Here is a 23,316-nt window from a genome sequence, read left to right as displayed (position 1 = left end):
TTTTGGGTTCTTTAATTTAATATAAGCCAAAAATAATAAACAAAGAGCCATTATATAATATTGAATTGAAATTTGTAGTATAATGGATGTTACTTGCTAGTATAATACAATATGTACCTTTAGAACCCTTTAATGCTAATAATTATTAAGTAAGAGTAATTGTTTAACTACAGTGTGGATGAGTAACTTTGAAGTGATGATCAAGTAACTTATAATAACCGGTTAAATTATATTCCCTCTGTTTCTAATTATTTGTCCATTTTGACAAGTCAAGAAATGATAATTTTTTTCATCTATTATACCCTCAATTAATTACTTTGAAAAATGTAGAATTTATTGAAAATCTAAAATTTTTAATTCATCAACTTCATAATTAATAGGGCTAAAATAATAAATTCACTATGTCAATCATTGTTTTCTTAACAGTTATGTCAATTCAAAAGTGAACAAGTAATTAGGAACTGAGGGAATATTAGACTCATGTAAGATTATTTCAACAGACTTAAGTTCAAGTGTATTTGAGTTCACTTAGTCAAGTAAATGACGTTTTTTAAAATTGTTAATAATTTGGAGATGAAACTAATAATTCACACAAAGTTTAAAAGTGTCACCGTATGAAAGAAATAATGAGAACTTTTACAACAGCAAAATTTTACCTCAGTAAACAGCAAGTAAAAATCACTGACACATGAGCTTTAAATAGATCGCAGTTCAATTAAGTGGGATAAACAAACAGTAGAGAAGCGTACACTATGAAAAAGGAACAAAAAAAGCATCATTGCTAACTTGCAAAGCTTCGTACACAAAAAGATGAACACCCATATGATCAAGGGCGGCTTTGTCCACTTGGCACACAAATGCATATCATGAAATAATGCACTTCAATTATTTTATCGATTATTATTTGCTATTTTTCTTCACATTAATATCAACTATCGAGTAACCTACTCACCAAAGTCTTACACTAAGATAAGAACTTGCACATTTTAGTGAAAGGGGCTTCGAATCATTTTATTTGAAAAAAGAAGAAGGAACATGATATATATCAGGAATATTTGGAGGTAAACGAGTCAGCTCCAAATAAAAACATGATAGACAAATATTTAGGCATAGCCAGGCTGTGAAAGTGAGGCATAATTCGATGAACAGATATATTTAAGAGTATTAAATGAAAACCCACAGAGAAATTTGACAGCATTATCTGCCAAATGCCATATGGCAGCATGATGATGATCATGTTCATGTTCATAGAGTTTTTAGAAGGGCAATAAGGTCAAATTGTGTAAGGTTGAACAAAAGGACTTTAAAGACTTCTGTGAGGCAGTATTGCCAGTACATAATTCCACTTTCTTACATTTAATCTGACAAACTCCACATGCCCATGTATCTAATACAACTAGTTGTGACTTGAAAAAGAGAGATCCATTCTACAGACTCCTTAACCCCCTACCCACTCTACAGACCCACCTCTCTACTCATTATTTTGTCCACATGAAACTGTGTAGAAAATGACCCACCTCTCCCCCACTCTAGACAGACCGACCCACCTCCTCCAGACCATATCCACATAACACTCTTTCTATGCAAATATATATTTATCTTAAGTTACGTTAAATCAATAAATATAAAACTAAGTTATAGTATGATTTAGTGTAAACAGAATAATTAACTATCTCTTTCTCCCACTCTGCCCGCCATCTTCTCTATCATTCTAAGCCAGCTACTCTATAGTTTTTATATATATAATGCATATGCCACATTCATTGCAAATATTTCCACATTTCACACACATAAAAACTCTCTTTCTCTCTGTTCACAGAACATAACCTTTCTTAGGCAAGAAACATTCTTACCATTTTGTTGTGTGAATAAAACATCTGTTCTTGGGTCTGGAGATTTCTGCTACTCTGCAGCTGCATATTTTTCTCAATCTAGAAGCACCACATTTGTGCTAAGTTTACTCTGACTACGTTTTTCTGTCTGTCCCTGCAAAAAGTTCTTTTTTTTTTTTCACTGGTAAGTCTTTAAGTTTCATATCTAAAACAAATAATGAATGCAATTCAAGAAAAATGAGTTACTATTAATAGTTTTTTCAATATCCTCTGCTTGTTGTTCATAGGAAGTGCACAAGGCCATATGATTTCTGCCAATTTTGGACTTTGAGAAAGCAACAAAAATGTCAGCAAGAATGTTATCTTCTATAACAGAGGACAACAAAGATCTGCACAAGAAAATTGGATGCATGAATGGGTTATTCCAATTGTTTGATAGACACCATTTCCTTATTGGCAAACATCTCCATGGCCAAAATCACAAAAGGCTACTCACAGGTACTACTTTTTCTGACCAAAAAAATGTATTTTTCCTATTCTGCAATTTTGCAAGTGAATAAATCAAATACAATAAAGCCTCTCAATTCTGTCAATTTTGTTCTTTTCTCCCTCTAAACTCCTTGTGCAGAATTTGTCTTTGTCAAACTAATTCTGTCATGACACCATTGGTAATCGGAAATCAAATTATTTTCTGTGACTAAGATTATTTTCTTGAATATTCATAGTTTATATTGCGATCGATCTATAGTCCTTGTGAAGATTCTGAATATGAAATTTATTTTTTCAATAATTAAATAATGTGTCCAATACTATCATTTTCTTGGTACGAGGGAATAATATCTTTCTTAGGAAAAAGCGGAAATACGTAATCAGGGTAAATTTGAGGACCTGGCTTCAAGAAGAGATGAAAGGCAATAGCAAACCATTTTTTATGGATAGTTAGCAATAATAATAGGGAGAAAACAAAGTAAAGCATCAAAATATTTTTATTTTCAAGATTATTAGGCATCACATTGGTTTAGGAAGGCTGGAAATGTAGGAACTTAATCAAGGAATCCATTATGCAAACTTGGGTTTATTTTGAAGTTTTTAAAAAAACTAATTTCACAAACTCAGTTTTTCAAGTCTTTGAAGAACAAGTGGAACAAATACTCTTTCGAAAACTAAAAAAGAAATTTGCATATTCAAGTTCTGGAAAAGATCAAATAAACGCCACCTTAAGATTCAGAATTGACTACTTAACCTAAGCAATTATCTTTAACATGTGCTAACTATAAGTATCAGCATTCTGGTTCTTTTTGCCCTCTTGTATACTTTCATACGCATTTAAGACAATCTCGTGTTTACATATCCAAATACAAATATACTACTTCCAGACTTCAGTTAAGTAGTAGAGCATACAAAAACTTGGATTTTCTCCTGCTGAAGCATAATGATGTACTTCCGCACTTCTACTAGCTTATAAATATCAAAAAAAATTCCGCACACACATTGTTATCTTGATATAAATATCATAAATCATATAGTTAGTTCCTTTAGTTTAATTAAATTACAAAATCTCACCACTGGTTCATGTGTCCTGAAGGTGCCACGGACAAAATGGAGACCAAATGTACAATGCAATTGGCTACGGTAAGATTTTGAACAATTTCATTCATCAAGATAACATTAAACTAGCACACATAAAAAACTTACCAATATGTGATTGGCATTTGCAGGAAAAGACTCCAAGGGATGTAGCCAGGAACAAAGTATCGCACTCAAGTGAGTCATCCAAGGCTAACCCAAAAGTTGAACAAAGTAAAAGACCACAACAAGAGCAACCTCTTTGCAATCAAAGAAACTTATCAGAATCTCCTTCGAAAACCCTGCCATACAAGCAACCAAGTTCTCCATCTCATTCTGGACGGCAATCTCCTGACTTCCGGGATGTTGTCAAGGACTCGATGCACAGGGAAGCCCGTAGTTTATCTGTAAAAACTGTCACCAAAGTAGAAGGTAAAGTCCATGTTATGAAGCACATTGATTCTCCAAGGCCATTTCAGCAGTCAAACTGTGGGAAGCCATCGGATGGAACTAGGAACTTAACTGCTAAGTTTCGTGAAGCACCTCGCAATTCAAAAGATGATCTAAAGCATGCACCAAGAGATCATCCACGTTTCTCATACGATGAAAGAGACTCGAGAGAAGAGATGCGTTCTTCAATAAGGCTAAAGGACCTTCCCAGACTTTCACTGGACAGTAGAGAACAGTCCTTCAGGAGCTCAGCCTCTGAATCCAGATCAAATTTTCTTTTAGGGGATCACAAAAGATCTTCCAGTGTTGTAGCAAAGCTTATGGGGTTGGAAGCTTTACCAAATCCCATTCCCTCAAATGAAGTCGAGACAGTGATACCTAAGTCTTTCTCTACCAAAGATTCTGTTTCAGTATCGACAAAAACAGCTGAAAAGAGCAAGAATAATCAAGTCACGCGGTTCTCACAGATTAATGAAAAGGATTTCGGCTCCCCACGAATGAAATCTACCAATTTAATCATGAGAGCAGCATCAACTTCACGGCTTCCACTAGAACCTGCTCCCTGGAGGCAACCGGAGGCCAGCAGAACCTCCCTCAAGTCATCTGCAAGAAACACAGATGTGGAACTGTCAATTCAGAGTCCAAAGCTATCTTTCTCGGTGTATGGTGAAATGGAGAAAAGGATAACTGAACTTGAGTTCAGAAAGTCTGGAAAGGATCTCAGAGCTCTGAAGCAGATTCTTGAAGCAATGCAGAAGACAAGAGCAAGGTTAGATGTCCAAACAGAAGAGCAGGCAGACTCTGATGCGAACTTGGAAATAGTGCAGAAAAGGCAGCAATGCAACCTGCTCTCTCCAACCATAAAGGGAACTAGTCCACCAAAAAGGTCAGAATCTTTAAATATAACTATGAAACAATCCAAACTAAGTGATAACATTTGTCTTGCATGTTCCCCTTTCTTAACTGCAAATGTCTCCAAATTTCAAGAACTCTTCACTAAAGACCTTGTATATAACAGAGAGGATACAGCTGACAAGAAAACTTGGAAAGATGTGACACCTAGAGCAAAAAATATCAGAGAGTCTGGTTGGCTTCTTCCTTCACCAGACAGGAAGATCAAAGAAGGAACATCAAGGGCAGTGCAAAACCCAACATTACGCCAACAAAAGGAAGGAAGCTATCCTGCAATAGGAAGGAATTCTGGAACTGTAAGTCCAAGACCACTACAGAAGAAGAAGCAATCTTGTCCAACCACTACATCACCAGAATTCAGCAGGGTCAGACGTCAATCAATTAAGCAATCCAAAGAATCAGGCTCTTCAAAAAGGAGACTGCAAGCAAAACCCAACAATCTGCTCCGAGTAGATGAGGAATTGAGTGAGATCAGCAGCAGCACAAGAAATTTCAGTGAGCAAAGTGATGCAGCTTCTTTACAATCAGAAAGCAACAACAGTTGGAGCTCACATGCAGAGGGAGAAGTCACAAGCAGAAATCACTCCTTTAGGGTTAATGCTAAAAGACTAGAGGATTCTAAAGACAAAGTGAGTGACTTATCTTCGTGTACATATCTATTTATCCTACACATGGCCAATTACTGACTTTTAACTTTTTCTTGATCCAGAGTAACATATTGAGGCTCAATGAAGACAGGCCAATGGCTGAACTTGCAATTTCTACAATTGAACAGCCAAGTCCTGTCTCAGTGCTTGATGCCACATTCTATGAAGAAGATTCACCATCTCCTGTGAAGAAGAAAACAACTGCATTTAGAGGTATGGTTACCATTAATTCTGTAAAGCATCTATGTAAAACATCTGCTTTTGATGCCAACTACAAACAATCATGACTTCCAGAAATAAACACGAAGAAATGAATGGAAAGCATGTTTCCAAAGAGAAGGAAAATCTAACAAATTGCTTTGTTGAAAAATGACTGAATGTTCAACACAAGTAGATCAGTTAGTTTAGCTAGTTTGAAATGTTCACAGAAAGCATGTTAGTATCTCTTATTTACTGTCATAATTTAGCTGAGGATTGAGTAGTGATTACATGAGATCTCAAGTTAGGGCAAGCTCCTACGAACGAGTGATCTAGCTATTTATTTTCCTTTTCACTAACCAGAGCAGAACTATGTTACAATTGATTTTTGATGTACAAGCAAGACTTGCCTGTTAATCTTTTTATGTCCTTTCCACCTGAACAGTTGAGGATGCCGCAGATGAGTTATGGTACCTAGATTACCAGGATCACTCACCTTACAACACGAGGATGGATCTTGGCACTGAGGCCACCACCCAGAAGAAATTAGAGCGCATTAAGGACCTGGTTAACCAACTCAGACTACTGGACTCCAGCTACGAAGTGAGTACTGACCAGTTTGGATCCTTGAGCCAGAATCATAATCCTGACCACAGATACATCACCAAAATACTACTGGCATCTGGCCTTCTCAAGGACGTGGACTCCGTCTCCATGGCCATTCAGCTTCAGTCATCCGGCCATTTGATCGATCAGAAGTTGTTCCATATCCTGGAACAGACTGAGGAGCGCGTTATGCCAGCAACTGGACACAGTAAAACGAGTGCTCGGATTGAGTTTAATCAGAAAATGCACAGAAAGAACGTCTTTGACACAGTCGATGAGATACTTTCCTGCAAACTAGCTTCAGAAAGCTGTTTATTGCAGGGACGAGATCATTTAAGTGCACAGCAACTCCAGAAGGAACTGCAGTCAGACATAGACCAACTCAATGCTAAAAAGGTTGGCATGGACTCTGAAGAAGATGACTTGATAAGTATCCTAAATGCAGATTTGAGGCATCAGTCCGAAGATTGGACAAACGGTGACAGTGAAATTCCATCATTGATTTTGGATGTGGAGCGCTTAATATATAAAGACCTTATTACAGAAATAATAAGTGATGAGGCCAGAGAGCAGCAGATAAGAACAAGAAGGCATTGTAGGCAACTATTTACCAACTAAATGCTCAAGCTTTTGTGCTCTATTTCATGTACAAATCTAATGTTTTACTTTTACATATGAGATGCTAGCAAAAGTGGGATATAAATGTATCAAGGCAAATGGAAAGCAAAAAAATTGTGCTGTTTTATTTGCATAAACAGAGATGCTTCTGTTCATATTTTAACCAAATTTCTGTCCATCATCAATAACTGAAGTTATTCCAATCCATGATTTTTCACATAAACTGAATTAAGTAGCTATTTCATTTGAAGAAATAAATAAGTTCTCTCGGTACCACATTGTACAGCTGCATTCGATAATCAAATTTTATGAATGATCTGTCTAGGGTTACGAATTTGGGAGATTATTCCACAAACTATCCAATATATATTTGTCCTGCAATTCCATATGAATATTTACGAGTACTTTTCCAGATTTTATTCAATTTAATACACCAATTTGCCTTTACCTCGAACTCGTTCCCACATCTTCTTTCTGTTGAATTCAGCGTGAATCGAGAGAGCGTCCAAAGAGATGGATTTCGAGTAATTTATTTTTGGTTTTGTACAAAATTAACCAATTATAAATACAAATAAATAGAATAAATAAAGTGTGCAAGCTTCCGTAGCATAGTGGTAGTGCGTTCGCTTCGTAAGCGAAAGGTCGCGAGTTCGATCCTCGCCGGGAGCTGCTTATCATTTTTTAGCACAGTCTGCATTTGGGCCTTCATTTTGGGCTACCTTTTCTCTTTTGTAACGAATTGGGCCTTCATTTTGAGGAAATGACACATATATACAACTGATAGTTATAATTAGCAATAAGTAGCCCAACAATAATTAGCATTTAATAGACAAATAAAAAATAGGGAAAACTACATAAATCTCACTAGTTTAGGTCCTAATTACTAAGATTCCCGATAGTTTCAAATATTACTTCCTCTACCATATTTCATACTTAGGATACATGAGTTTGAATCTGTGAGATACATGTATCTGCCGAATTTTAAAATCGAGATACGTATTTTATTTGTTTAAATTAATTGATTGTAACTGATTTCCTTAATTAGAGGAGTAATTGATGATTTTTAGAATATATGGGCAATTAATTTTGGAAATTAAATTAATCAAATCTCTTAATATAGGGAAAATGAAGGAGTGTATTTAATAGAAACAAACATATATGTATAATGTTGATTTCAACATGCAAATATGTATTGAGAGGATGAAGGAAGAAAAAGGGAGAAGATGGAGGAAGAATGAGGGTTAGTGGACGTGGGGTGGGGAACGGCAGGTGTGATTTGTGTGATTTATGTGATAAAAAATTTGAGTTGTTAATGTGGACCATTAATTAAGGAGATTAAATTTAAGATAATTATCCAATACCACATTTAAGGGATTTGTGTATCTAATTAAATCTTTTAAAATATATGATATAACTATTAAAAGTGATAATATATGTAATTATTTTAAATTAGAGGTAAATATAGTATATATGATAGTGATATATGTGTAGTTAGGTAGTTTTTCCTAAAAAATAAGCACAAAATGGCCCAAATTAATAAATGACATTTTAATAGTTTTTTTTTTTGTTTTCCTCGTATAACCAATCATCACTAAACAACAAAAATAACGGAAACATCAAAACTTATATATACAATACGTAATCACCTAAAAACATAAATTATGTATTTTCATATGTTTTTTTATTCGTTACTTGATAAAAAAAATTCAAATTGTATACTTGATGATTGTATATAGGTAAAAGAATGGTGTATTCATTCACTTAGTATATTAGTATACAATTATAGCTATGTTATCCCTTCTAGTGTATACATATTAAAAAATCAAACACTTCATGTATGCATTGCATTCATGTATACATATTCGTGTATTCATTCCCTCAAAATTTGTATACATTTCAGATTCCTTATTCAGTGTGTAAATGAAGATTGCACATTAAATTTAAAATGCTCAATAGCAAACGCACAAGTTGAATCGGATAACGAGAAGAACTTACATGGCTAAAATTTAGAGTTGTGGATGGAGAATCCACAAAATTAGAATGAGAATAATTTTTTTTTTTATGAATAATCCTAGGGATAACTTTCTTAAACATGACAATTGATACCTACAATCAATTATTGTTATGTAAGTTTTTGCCTAAATTAGATATACCTTAAATTTCAAAAATTAAAACTCCCAAAAAATTGAACGACAATACAAGAGGGGGATCAAACATAGGCTAACAGTTAGAGAAATTGACGAGTAGACATCAACAAACCATAAAAAATTTAAAAGCGGAAGAGAAAAAATAGACACTATGAACAAATATTTTTATAGAACTCAAATATGTAAAACTAATAAAAAAAAAGTAAATCATCTTTTATTCAAAGTAATGAAGAAGAAGAAGAAGAAGAAGAAGAAGAAGAAGAAGAAAGAATTAATAAAAAAAATACAATTCAAAAGAATCGTGTGTATGGAAAAGAAGATAAAAATAGGAAGAAAAAAACCACTTCCTAATAAAAAAGGACACCATGCTGCCCACCTTCTAAAATTATTTAATTTAATTAAAAATGAACTTCCCAATACGTGGGCTACTAATTGCAAAATTTAATTTTCAAAAACTTTTTTTTGTCAAAAAAATAAAAGAAGGCTATATGCTGCCAATTAGTAAAATGGGATGTCATGTTGTGCCATTTTTTCCTTCATTTTCTTGTTGTGTTGTTTGGGCGTTCATTTTGGGAAAAATCACACCATATATACACATTTAAGAGACAATATTACGAATTTTAAAGCTATTCTTAAAAAAATCTTACTTATAACAGTTTAATTACAGGTTATAACATATCAATTAAATTTAACTTTATTAAATGATTAATCTTTTTATATTTTTATATTATTAATTATTTAATTATGGTGATTGTAGTTCCTTTTATATAATTAATAGGTGAGAGAAATAATATTAATGAGAGAGAATCAATCTGTAATTATCTATTACACCTTTTAAGGGATTTTTTAACTTATTCAAATAACTTTTATTTATTAATGACTATTGGGGCCTTTAATTATTTTTTTAAAAAAAAATTTTATCACCGTATATTTTAACATGTAATTTTCTCTATTTAATCATTTTTTTTCTTTTCTTGATGTTTTTTTTTATTTTAAATTTTGATATTGTTTTTTTTAATATGATTTTTTTAGAATTAAGAATTCTACATTTTGAAAATTTGATTTCGTTTTTTATTTTAATTAATTTAAAATTTGATTTCTTGAGAAAAAAACCGTTTTGCTTAAGTTTTGAATTTGTTTTTGGTGTGTTTTTATGTATCTAAAATACTGTTTTGTTGGTGAAATAAGTATATTTAATTCTGAAATTTGTTAATATATATAGATAATATGAGATCATAAAATCTTTAATAAGGATTTCTTAAGTTTTAGCTTAAATATGATTAAAAAAAAATCACACTTGAATACGGAATATAAATTGAAGAGAGAGGAAAATATAGAACTTGTATTAATTATTGCAGTTTAGACTTTTAATTACATATTTTGATTTTTGGGTGATGTATATTTCTTTTGCTACAATTTTTGACAACAATATATAATATGCATTGTTTTACAACCAGATTTATTCTTTCCGGATTTATACCCGTTGTATACTAATTTTATACATTTTTATTTTTTGTCTTTGTTCTAAAATTTCAAGTTGGATACCAAGTATATATAAATTGGATAAAACATTAACTTGTTTCAGATTGTCTAATTTGGTTGAAATATCAGTTACATTTTGTTTTTTTCATTTTCAAGTGGGATATTTGTTGGATACCAATTGAATACAACATTAACTTGTTTAGGTTGTCTAATTTGATTGAAATCTCAACCACGTGTTGATTTTTCAATTTTCCAATGGGATATCAATTCAACACTAAATTTATACAATTGGATACAATATTAACTAATTTTACGTTAGCTATTTCAGTTGAAATCTCAATTACATGTTGTTGTTGTTTTTTCAATTTTACCACTGGGACGTCAGTTGGATACCAAATGTATACCAATTTCATACTACGATTTGACTTAATTTTTCCAGTCAGTATCAATCGCATACAAACATTACCTATTTTTTGAGTATACATTTGAAAAACACTGAATACACAAATGATTAACTAGCACACATAATAAATATTCTGAAATTATAATTCATTAAATTAAAAGACAAAATAAATCAAAACATGAGTTTGCCACAACAAAACAACCAAATCAAAATAAAAATAAATTATGTATTTTTTTCAGAAGGGTAATTTGAACATGTCTTCCTATTGTGTTCCTCCCGACGACATGTACTGCACGTAATCTTAGACCTCTTAAATTTCACATCAGCAAATCATTTACAAGTTGTGGTCTCCCTACTGTTCTTTTTGAACCAGGCGACAATAATTTCTGTTCCGACACTTTTTGAATTACATATTTTTCTGTTTCATCATAAATTATTGTGTCAATATTATATCATACAAAAGTACAAATTACTTTTATACATATGTTATATCAATATACAAATTTCATACCATTTTTATGCTTACAAAATTCATACAAAAGTAAAAATACATATGTTATTTTAAAACAATTTCATAAGTTATTACAGAATACAAAAGTAAAAACACATATGTTATATCAGTATACAAATTTAATACAAATTCTTATTCACACATTTCTTACCTATTTCATGACAAAAGTTATCAATTATTCATAACAGGATCTTGCCACTAGAATACCAAAATAATTTCAACTTAGAAATATTAATTGTCATTTCTTTAATAAACAGTATACCAAATTCATTACATTATTATTCTCAAAATTCATTACAATATAATGCCAAAAAAAAATCCAATCAAATCAAAAATCGTACCAAAACATTATCGATTGTCATACATGCTTGGTAGTGTAAGTATACAAATTCCAAAGAAAAAATTATCTATTTTTTTAACCGAAAACATACCAAAAAAAAAATGCGTCAGACAAATAATGAACAAATTCAATGTTCATACCAAAATATAACATTATACATTTAAAAAAACCCGTCATAATGCAAATTATTATACACAACAAAAAATCTGAAATCAATATACAAATTTCATATAATTATTATGCACATTTTTCATACCTATTTCATGTCAAAATTATACATATTTCATGACATAAGTCGTCACTTTTTCACAGCAGAATCATGCCACTATAATATCAAAATAATACCACTTTTAACTATTAATTGTCATTTATTAGACAAATACTATACGGAATTCATTCAAATATAATTCTAAAATCGTACCAACATGGTATAACCAATATACCAAATTCAAATAAATTTTATGTAATTTTTTAACCAGAAACATACCAAAAAAATGAATGTTCAAACAAAAATCTATACCAATTTCAAACAAATTTTATGTAATTTCAAAAGTGAATATTCATACCAAAAAGGCCATAATTAAAATTATTATTCACAAACAAAATCTGAATATTTTTTTTTTCCAGAATCACTGTTCATATATTTTTTTGAACGTTTGGTTTGTATTACAATACAAATAAAAAATCGCAAAGAACACTAACCTAAAGGATCCCATCTACCACCATGTTTTATTAATACTAATAAGAAGCCATCCAGAAAATAAAGATTATTGAATAAAAACGAATATGAATTAGATGAGAGTGACAAGATTTCTGGAAAAAAATCGAAGAGAGAAACGTGGAAGAAAATGGACGAAATCAGAATTTTTAAGTAATTTTAACAAATTAGAGTGAAATAAGGAAACTAAATATTTTTAATTAGTTTGAATTTCCTTAATTTATGCTAATTAGTAATTATCTTCAATCAATTCAAATTTAATTAACACACTTATTTCCCTTTTTTTACTCTTTTTTTCAAAAACAATTTTTTTTTTTATCTTTTATTTTTTTTCAAAACAAATTTTTACAATTATTTAAAAAAAAAAACTTTTTCTTTTTAAGAAACTGTTACAACCTGAAATTTTTTATTGTTATAACTTGAAAGTTTAATTCTACTGCTATAACTTGAAAATATTAGTCTAATATATGTCATTTATGAAATTTTCACTTCATTTTGCACTTCTTGTTAATCAAACATATACTAGTTAATTAGTCATCATAGTCCCTAGTTATAATTCTTGTTAATAACCACTTGCAACCAACATTCAGTGATAATTATGTGGGTTGGACTTACGAGTTTGTATAATTCGGAATTTATATAATATAATTTGTATAACTTTTGTATAATGTAATTTTGTATGATATAATNAACTATTATGGTACAAGGATGCAACCTAAGCCTTAGTCATAGTTAAGGGATGAATTTAGCCCAAAACTCTACAAAAATAACTCAATTATACAAATGTACCCACAAATTATGTAACTCACCCACGAATTATACAAACGAGTCAGCTTAAATTGTAACTACAACTCGTAAATATGTAAACTATAATTATGACGCATAATTAAATTTATTATATAGGTATTTGCGAAAATTCCCTATAATCGATTGCTTTGTGGAGGCCTAAAGCCTATGGGAGCTTGCTTAAACACTTTTTAAAACTTATTTTGATGTTTTTCTCAAACACAAAAGTATTTCAAGTCAAATAAACCAAAAATCATAAATTGGGCATTTTCAACTTAAAAGTTATTTGACGATCAATTATTTTACCTACTTATTTCTTACAGATCTTTCGATATTCCCGACATACCCTTTACGTAGAGAAGTCAATATCTCTATCTGATATGGTCTGACATACTAAAAAAAAATGTGTTTATTAGTTTGGTTTGGATTTAATCAAATTATAAAAGAACAAATAAACAACAAAGGAAAAATGATTTTATATAAGTCGGACATTGAGCTGATGATTAATTACAACTCATAATTTAGCTGAATTTGATTTGCCTGTTTGATCCAATTAAGCAAACATCGGAATGGTCATTACCCTCCTCATTGTTTTAAATTTGACAGATTTTAACGGACATAAATATTTATAGTCCAACTTATTCATTTGACATCTATACACTTTTGGTTCACTTTTCTCGACACATTTCACTTCTCAAGAGTTAAGTTATACGAATTTTGATCAACATTTTATATCATCTATATTAATATTATATATTTGGCATAGTTTTAAAACATCAAAATTTTAAAATGTTGAACTAATTTAGTTCAATTTAACTCCAAAAAAAGGTCAAATTAACTTTTATAAAACAAAACATGACAAGTAAAACTAAACGTACAGAGTTATTATCAAAGAAGGAGGACCTACTTAGACTTTGTCTGGCATATAGGCTACAGGTTATCCACAGAGCCACAGGTTTCTTCTCCTATGTCTGACAAATTAGAACGGTTAAACTGGCATAAGAATACTTTAATTTCATATCCATAAATAATATTTTTTAAAAGGGTCTTGATGTAAAACTGTTCAGAATAAATGTAGGTAAATATTTAATTTTTTGAAATAATCATGCCCACACAAATGATTATATAAATGCAATTAAATATGACTATTTATATCATCAGTTATTAATGCTATTAGTGTTATCTCTTGTATTCAAATTAGTAAAAAGTACAGAAATAGAAAAAGATGAAATTGATAGAATGATTTTTTTTTAATCCGAGTCCACAGAAACCACTATGTTTCCTTAAGAAATTTAATCCCCTCACTGTATCCGAGGTTGCAGATTAATTCCTCTCAAGATAAAACGGATTAACCTATTAAAGAAGTAGCGGTACCTCAAACTTCAATAACTTCAGCGAACGCAAGAACAGCAACAAGAGCACACACAGACTCAATCGATCGACTATTTTATTTATGTAAGAATGTGTATGCAGAGAGGAAAAATTTTAAGTGTTTGAAAAAACGAAAAAGACCTCTTATTTATCGCCATTTGCTGCAAGGAATGCGTCTGTTCAGACCCATTTTTTCCAGAACACTGTGTCCTTTGGGAAAAATAACGACTTTTCGGAAGGATTATCGTTTGGAAAAAGTAACGACTTTTTGGAAGGATTACCATTACACGTGAATTTCAAATAAATTCAGTTTCGCCAAATTAATTCTGTTATTTAATTAACAATCTGAATTAATTTATAAGAGAAAGGAAATGATTTAACAAGATTGATTAAATAAATTTTGTCCAAAAATATTATCAATCAAATCCGAAGCCGAATTCAAGCGATGACAACGGCGCGAGGGGCACCTTATTCTTAACCCTTTAAGAACTAAAGGAAGTGTTTCCAAATATAAGGACAACAATTTCCTTTCTTCTACCGATATGGTAAAAATGACCTTTCATTTGCACTTTTGCAATGATGAATTTTCATTTTCACTCCAAAATTGGTTTCCCCACTTTCATTGGTTCTTCCACTTTCCATTTTCTCTTTTTTATTTCCCATTCACACCTTGCTAAACCCAACAATTAGTAACTTGAAATATAAACAAGTAGCCAGCATCTACAACTATTGTGCTAAATTCATTTTTATATTTAAGTATATATATAAAGATAAAATCCATTCGAAATTACGATATTTTTCAAATATAAAGGTTGAAGCAGCAACGCCAGTTTGGATCTTTTGTTTTTATCATTTTCTCGGTTCTTCTGGAATTGTTATATTCATAATCAGGTTTAAGTAATGTAAATTATCAGTGTGAAGATTTATGCACATTGTCAAGTTATTCAAAATATATTTATGGTAAATCCTTTTTAAAATGTGTGATTTGTAATAAAGTGATTACATATAAAAACCTCATGAAAATTAAAAAAATTCTTACACCAACAATATATATATAACATAGACTATTAAAAAATATAGGAATGTATGAATTATAAAAATGTTCTTGAAAAATTGACAGTTCCATACTTAAACTATATGAGACTCTTATAGCGAGTCCGGAGCCAAAAGGGCAAAAAAAATTGTCAAAAATTCCAAAAGGGCACATCAAATTTTTTTAAAACCAAAAGGGCAAAATCGCTCCTGACGAAGCGATTTTCCTCTGACACAAAACGAAAAATCGCTGCCCTAGCAGCGATTTTGTAAAAAGAAATTTAAAAAAATTAACCTAGCAGCGATTTTGTAAATTTTTATTTTTTAAAAAAAATTAAAAATCGCTGCTAGGGCAGCGACTTTGTAAAGAAAAAAAATTATTAAAAATCGCTGCCACAGCAGCGATTTTGTAAATTTTTTTGTTTTTTTTTTTAATTAAAGTGGCTGCGATTTTAAGTTAGAATTTTTTTTTTCTTACACATCGCTGCAGGGGCAGCGTTTTTCATGCCTAGTGCTATTATTTTCATGCCTATTGTTAATTATTAATAATATAAAAATGATAAACAAGACGGATAATATACTCAATAAAATTGTTGAAGCATGAGGAAAATTTAATTATATATCATAAATAATAATAAAATCGTAATAAAATGCTAAGGCAGCGTTCTTAGCAGCGATTTTTATTTTTTTTAACGTACGACAACTTTTGTCAGAAGAAAATCGCTCCTGAAAATCGTACGACAACTTTTGTCAGCGATTTTGGTTAAGAATTTTTTTAAAAAAAGTTTTTTGTTAATTTAATATTCTTTTATTATTATTTATGATATATAATTCAATTTTCCTCATGCTTCAACAATTTTATTGAGCATACTGTCTGTCTTGTTTATCATTTTTATATTATTAATAATTAACAATAGACATTCAAAACGCTGCCCCTGCAGCGATGTGTAAGAAAAAAAAATTCTGACTTAAAATCGCAGCCATTTTAATTTTAAAAAAAAATTACAAAATCGCTGCCCTAGCAGCGATTTTTCGTTTTGTGTCAGAGGAGTCATGAGCGATTTTGCCCTTTTTGTTTTTAAAAAAATTGATGTGTCCATTTGAAATTTTTGATAATTTTTTTTTTACCCTTTTGGCTCCGAACTCCTCTTGTAGCCCCCAAGTTACTTCAAGGGAAGTAATAAGCTCCTCATATAGTTTAGAGGTGTGAAAAAATTAAGTTCATATAGTTCTTATTTATGCCTTATCCCAAAATCATACAAAGATATGAAAGATGTCAAATTGCAAATATTCCCTTCATCCATTTTTATTTGTTCACTTTTTTTTTCTTGTCCAATTTTAAAAACCAAGAGACAATTAACCATTTTATTCATATTTTACCCTTTATATTACGTACTACAATTCATTTCCGATGAGTTTTCCAAAATATTCAATTTATTATATTTAAAAAGTTACATTGTAAATTTATCATTTTTATAAATTATTTTTTAAGTGATGTGTCAAGTCAAATATGAACCACACATAAAATTGGATGGATGAAGTATATTTAGCATTAATCACACCTTATCTATAGGGTAATTAATAATCAATAAGATAGAGACGATAGTATTTTAATTACTCCTACCTAGCATTAACTAACCCTTGATCATAGACTAGCGCTAGTAATAAATTTCTATGTTTTTAATTTGTTAACAATAATGTACTGTTGTATTAGTATTATTACAGTTGAAAAGAGAGCTAGGGTTAGACAGCTAAAGGCTAAATAAAGTAGTTTAGTAATAGGTACATTATTATCGTAAAAAGATGTTATGTATATCCTAGCTATACATACATCTAGTGATCATCTATCTATATTAGAAGCAACAGCCAAAAAAAAGAAGACGACATGTGAGACTGTATATATGACATTTGAGCTGACATGATTTCTGAAGAGAAAATAAAAATATAATTTTGTGGTTGTTTTGTATACGAATCTGGAATAAAATTTGAAATTATTTTATCCTATGTTTGATTGAATCTTTTATTTTGATATAAGTAATCCCAAAGCTCTTATCTCAAAGCCGAGATCATCTAATCCCGGGATAAAACAATCAAAAGACAAAATATCCTTTTCCCAAGCTTCTTAATTCCTAAATGAAAGTTCTTTAAGAAATTTAAGGTTACAATTACAAATAAAAGTCTATTTAAGATTATCTGATATATATATATATATAAAAAAAAGAAAAAAAAGATACCCATTAAATAATCTTGTTATTATTAGTCTTCCTATATAATTCATACATTATAGTAATCCATTAAACTTGTTTGAAACTAAAGTAGAACTACTAACAGATATACTACAGTGAATGAGACTAAACCTCCCTTAATTACAGATTTCGGATTTAAGACAAAAGTATGAAAAAATCATTGGTATAGGGAGCACTATCCCCCCCCCCCCCCCCCCNCCCCCCCCCCCCACGCCCACCCTCCAAATGGGATCCTAATACCAACAAAACTCTAAAATAATCAGGCTCCAATATTAATATAAAACACCAGAAATAAATAGAAATAATTAATTACTCAAGTGAAAGAAGACTGAACCCTAAAAGAAAATTGGATTTATTATATTATATGGAGAAGCAAACTTGCAACTGGGGACCTACCTATATGAAAGCAGTGCATGCATGTGGTCCTTTTTTTTCTTTTCTTTTGTTACGTACACAGATAAAAATAAAAGATGGAAAAAGCTTCCAAAACCCTAATTATCTTTTTGTACCACACTTCTTCAGTGATCTCTTCATCTTCTTTAGTCATATCCTTTTCATGAATTATTATTAATAGGACCACAAAACTATCTTTTCATTTCACTCATGTATATTTTTTGTTGGATCCCAAGGAAAAATAACATATACTAGTAGTAGTATTTATTTATATACTTCAAATCTCAATCTATCATCTGTCTCTTTCCAACTTAACGAACACCCTTTCATTTTGTACTAAATCTACTCTTATCCCTATATATCTTTACCTTCTCTTCAGCAACAATAACTACTCTACCATATCCAGGGTTTGGAGTACGAGGGTCCAAACTAATTAATTGTTATGGTGAATTTAAACATATAATCTTCAAATTTTATTTTTTAAGATGATAGATTTACATAATATTAATTTAGAAAATATATCAAAAGTATAAATTACAACAATTAACAATCTAAATATAAAAGAAGTATATTTGAAGAAAATATGGTCAAGATAAACTCATTTTAAAATAGCAGTACAATTTAGCCAGATTGACATAGAGAATTATCACTTATGTAGCAAGTTAACTTCAGGTGATTGAAAAGAAAAAAATTAATAAGGGGGTTGGAAAAAGTAATAAGGTTTCAACTTTCAACTATTTATATTTAGACATAAAAAACTTATTGGGGTTTCAACTTTCAACTATTTATATTTAGACATAAAAAACTTACTCTATTACTTATATATAACATATAATTTTCCAACGGAGTAGATTCAATTGAACCCTTTCATCATTTTTAGCTCTGCCACTGGTCAACTAAACATAGCTAATTCTTTTAGTTGTCTGTGCACAAAACATAAACTCATCTAAAAGATCAAAATGCTGAAATTTTAAAAGAAGAAGAAGCCATTACTGAGCTTAGGGCTCCTTGCTAGGGTTATGCATTTAGAACATTACAAAATAAGTGTGAATTACATGGGGATTTTCCTTGGGATTAGTATGAAAATCCGCAGGAAACTTATTTTCCTGCAAATTTTCATACTAATCCCAAGGAAAATCCCCATGTAATTCACAATTTTCTTGTAGTGGAAATGTTGCATGAAACCATTACTAACTTCTTCACTCTGAACTGTGATGCCAAAAAAAAATATATATATATATATATATATATATATATTGTCTCTAGATAACCGTACGTACAACTTTATATTGCATAATACATTTTGAAATTGGAGTACATAGAAGCAATAATTGATCCCAAACAATCCAATCATGAGTTTTATAGCTATAGAACTCATATATAGGAATAATTATGACCAAAAGAACATACAAATGTTGTTATATATATACTACTATATATATTATGCTAGTATCGAATTATTCAGTACTCACCGAGGCACATACAGTTGATGACCTGCTCTGATCTTGAAAGTTGAATAGCTTAATAAAACATCCGATCAACCAATAATATGTCTGCTCTGGTGTCATGTTATAACCAATACGTACTTTGTCTAAAAACTTAAGTTGTTATATAGAGCAGAGAGGAACTAAATGGTCTTAATTGGAGGGCTCCGTCTCGTCACAATTTTGAGAAGGTAGAAAATGGAAAGGTCTTATAGATTGACTTGTGGAGTCAATAGAATGTCTAAAGGAATTAGTACTACTTGACATGGGATTTTCTGAACCGGAATTTTTACTCAACATTTGGAAGTTTATTTCTTTGGGATCAAACTCTGATGATGACGATGCTCCAACAATATTATGTTGATGGAAAAATTGAGGCAATCCTGGTGGATAAACAACAACTTGATGATGTGAACCTAATGGCATACTAGACATGAAATTGAAGTTGTGATGAATATCTTGAGATAATGAATTTTCTGAATGAGCTAAGGATAAATTTGAAGGATCCCATTTCAAAAAATTGGAATTGTAGCCCAAAGCATTATTATTATTATTATTATTATTATTAGGTGGTTCCAATGGAACGTCCCAATTGATGCTCTTATTATTAAGACCCTCTTTATTAGTAATTTGATGAGAATTACCTCCAATTCCTAACATAGGATAAAGATTAGGGTTCAAACTTCCAGGAGGAATTTGCAAGGGAGGCAATCCGTCGATTTCATGTTTAGCTGCATCAAGCAACCAATCAACAACTTTACTTGGTTGATTAAGCCCTAATCTGTCTTGAAGATCATATAATTGAATAGCAGTAGGAACTGAAAGCCTTACACGACGATCTCTTAGCCCTCTTACAGTACAAACTTTGCTGTGCCTGTCTTTTCCTCCAAATGCTCGCGAAACACGAACAATTCTTGGATCCTTTAACCTTGTCCATGATGTTGTAGACGAAGATGCCTTGCTCTCATGATCATTTGCCTTCTCTTCTCTTGTAATCATCTTATAATGCCTCTCATAATTGACCAAAAAAACACCTTTTTAATTTTCACTCTGCAGACTACTGTCTTCTTCCCTGATTTCTGTTTCATATATACAATAAAATTCTATTTAGTATAGACAAGAAATTATAAGACTTATAATACCCTAAAAGAAAATTTCTGCAACAAATACAACAACAACGCGTTAATCTCAAATAAGTTAGAATTAAAAGAAAATTAAGGCAGATATATATTACTACTGGTATATATATATATCCATGAGAAAAATGGAAATCATGAAATTTTGCTAGTGTTATAAGCACTTAGAAATTAATACTCATAAGGATAAGATATACTCTCTTTGTATAAATTGGCTCTAATTAGGAAAGTGAAAAAAAAAATGATCATAGTTAAAAGCATGATGCCCTAGAATTTAGTAGTATATATATAGCAGAGTAAACAGACTTACCCAATTCAGCAAACAGTTGCAAAGAAGAAATTCTCTTTGATTTCAGAGAAGAAACAATATATGGAAATTTTGATTGTAGTAAGAGAGAAGATGCTGGACTCCAACCGACCATTTACATATTAGAAAGCAATGGACCACAGCTTGCCACGTATAATTTAGGCATATCTAACAGATAATTATTACGCCCTATCAATAATCGTTCTCATTTTAGTTGAATCTTATGTCTTAAAATAAATATATATTAAATGTATTAAAATACTTTTTAATTTTATAATTATATCATATATAAAATTTTAATTAAATAGTTATCAAAAATGAAAAAATACATTTTATTTGAACTAAAAAAAAAATTAACAAAAATAAATTGAAAGGGGAAAAGTATTTTATTTTGTGCCCGTCAATTTTCTTATCAAATGCTCAGCACGCATGCTGAGCTATCATGGTTAATATATTTTTCCTTTTCCAAAAATAGGAGGTAAGTTTAATTAGCAGTTAGAAACAAGTCCTTAATTAGTAAAAGGCATTTTGATTATGAATTAAATTTATCTTTTGACAATAGAATAAAAAAATGTTGGGGACCATTTATTCACGTAGAGAAAAGTTGGGGTTGATGCTTTATCGACAACTACAAAAGGTTGAATTCGTATATATCACATGGGTCGACTGAAGCACGCCTTGCCATTGTCATTAATTAAATGTCTAACCAATATCTATCACTAACTCAAAGTAATTTGTTTATATATTTGTGTCAAATTAAGCTCAACACAATAAGTATCTCAATTCCAACATGTTTGTAGCACATATAATTTTTCTTATTTTTCAAGTTACATGTAATTATCTTTTAATGAATTTGATATTTATAAAAAAATATTTTCATGGTTGGTTCACATTTGTTAAGCGTTTTAATACGATATGGATAAATAATACTTCCTCTGTTCCATTTTATGTGAGGTAGTTTAACTCAGCACAAAGTTTAAGAAAGAAAGGAGGATTTTTAAAACTTGTGGTCAAAATGAATGATAGAAATTTGTGTGGCTGTAAATCATTTTATTAAGGGTAAAATAGACATTTTATAGATAAATTGTTAGACAGAGGAAGTAATATTATTTTATTTGTCATATTTATCTTTTTAATTTTTCCCATAAAATGATTTATTATCACACGGTTGTCTCTATTATTAAATATACTTTGTGTCTCACTCAACTTCAAAAATTAGCTCGAATAGAAGCGGAATATCCAAGGTCATACAAGGAATCCAAAGATCTTATCCATCACAGATGTGGGATATCATCTTCATGACCACCTACATTTTTGGACATTCAGTCCCAAAAAATATCATGTAAACTCATGAACTAAAAAAAAAAGTCTAACTCAACTCAAAAGTAGGAGGATTGTCCATATAATGTTATACAAGGAAGCCATGGATCTCACCCTTCACTGATGTGGGATATTGTACAAATTTTAAAAAAACTCTTTCCTTCTTAAACTTCAGTACCCCTGTCAAACATCACACATAAATTGAGACGAAAAGAGTAGTTTATTCTTGTCCGAGCTATAGTTTCTTGAAGATGTATGCAAAGATTTCCCCTTATATAGATTAATTTGCTAGCTAATTCATAATTAGAAGAAGAAAAGGAACACACAAGTATAATGTTTATTAGTGGAAGAAATTAAAATAAATAAAGCATGACATGAAATTAGGTACATAGATGAAAGGGAGAGGAGAAGACTTTCCCTTAAAGAGGAGGGACCAAACTGATCATTTTGTTTACAATGCCCACTCAATATATGTAGATCAAGGACCACACTACATTTTGTATTGCAGAGAGATTTTGCACGGACCAACAACTCATATATACATAATTATGACATAAATTTAACTAAATTAATTGAACGAAATTAAATAAATAAAGAGGTATAATTAGGATTCTTTTTTCCCTCTGCTAATACAAAGCAATATCTCAATCTAAACATTTTTATCGACATGCAAACCCTTCAAAGTTAAATTAATACTTAAATTTCTTGAGGCAATATTAAAGGAAACATGAGTTTTTAATTTACATAATTTTGTGAACAAATATTTCACCACGTTTTAGTGGTTATAAACCTCCAAACAGTTTGTATATAC

The 23,316-nt window shown here is 30.6% G+C and overlaps 2 protein-coding genes and 1 non-coding gene across 3 annotated transcripts; 2 read left to right on the top strand and 1 right to left on the bottom strand.

Moving 5' to 3' along the window:
* Window positions 1-2,080: 2,080 nt before the first annotated feature.
* LOC125848926 (protein LONGIFOLIA 1-like) lies at window positions 2,081-7,052 on the top strand. The gene is made up of 6 exons (XM_049528894.1): window positions 2,081-2,330; window positions 3,418-3,464; window positions 3,551-4,734; window positions 4,867-5,389; window positions 5,470-5,620; window positions 6,051-7,052. Exons 1-6 carry the CDS (start codon window positions 2,177-2,179, stop codon window positions 6,827-6,829), a joined length of 2,838 nt encoding a protein of 945 aa, XP_049384851.1. The 5' UTR covers window positions 2,081-2,176; the 3' UTR covers window positions 6,830-7,052.
* Window positions 7,053-7,426: 374 nt separating this feature from the next.
* Window positions 7,427-7,498, top strand: TRNAT-CGU (transfer RNA threonine (anticodon CGU)). The gene has a single exon. It is a non-coding gene; the product is annotated as a tRNA-Thr (tRNA).
* A 12,091-nt stretch (window positions 7,499-19,589) lies between these two features.
* LOC125848948 (transcription factor TCP17-like) lies at window positions 19,590-20,773 on the bottom strand. The gene has a single exon (XM_049528918.1). It carries the CDS (start codon window positions 20,739-20,741, stop codon window positions 19,896-19,898), a length of 846 nt encoding a protein of 281 aa, XP_049384875.1. The 5' UTR covers window positions 20,742-20,773; the 3' UTR covers window positions 19,590-19,895.
* Between the last annotated feature and the right edge of the window lie 2,543 nt (window positions 20,774-23,316).

This window comes from Solanum stenotomum, chromosome 12, assembly GCF_019186545.1.
Source record: "Solanum stenotomum isolate F172 chromosome 12, ASM1918654v1, whole genome shotgun sequence".
Taxonomy (NCBI): Eukaryota; Viridiplantae; Streptophyta; class Magnoliopsida; order Solanales; family Solanaceae; genus Solanum; species Solanum stenotomum.
Note: the sequence above shows the minus strand (reverse complement) of the source record. Positions and strands in the feature narration are given on the sequence as shown.

Bases quoted from the DNA above. Each gene is read 5' to 3' on its own strand.
- LOC125848948 (XM_049528918.1), bottom strand. From the start codon at position 20,741: ATGATTACAAGAGAAGAGAAGGCAAATGATCATGAGAGCAAGGCATCT.
- LOC125848926 (XM_049528894.1), top strand. From the start codon at position 2,177: ATGTCAGCAAGAATGTTATCTTCTATAACAGAGGACAACAAAGATCTG. The intron at 5,390-5,469 runs GTGAGTGACTTA...TTCTTGATCCAG, and splicing joins TAGAGGATTCTAAAGACAAA to AGTAACATATTGAGGCTCAA. The intron at 5,621-6,050 runs GTATGGTTACCA...CCACCTGAACAG, and splicing joins GAAAACAACTGCATTTAGAG to TTGAGGATGCCGCAGATGAG.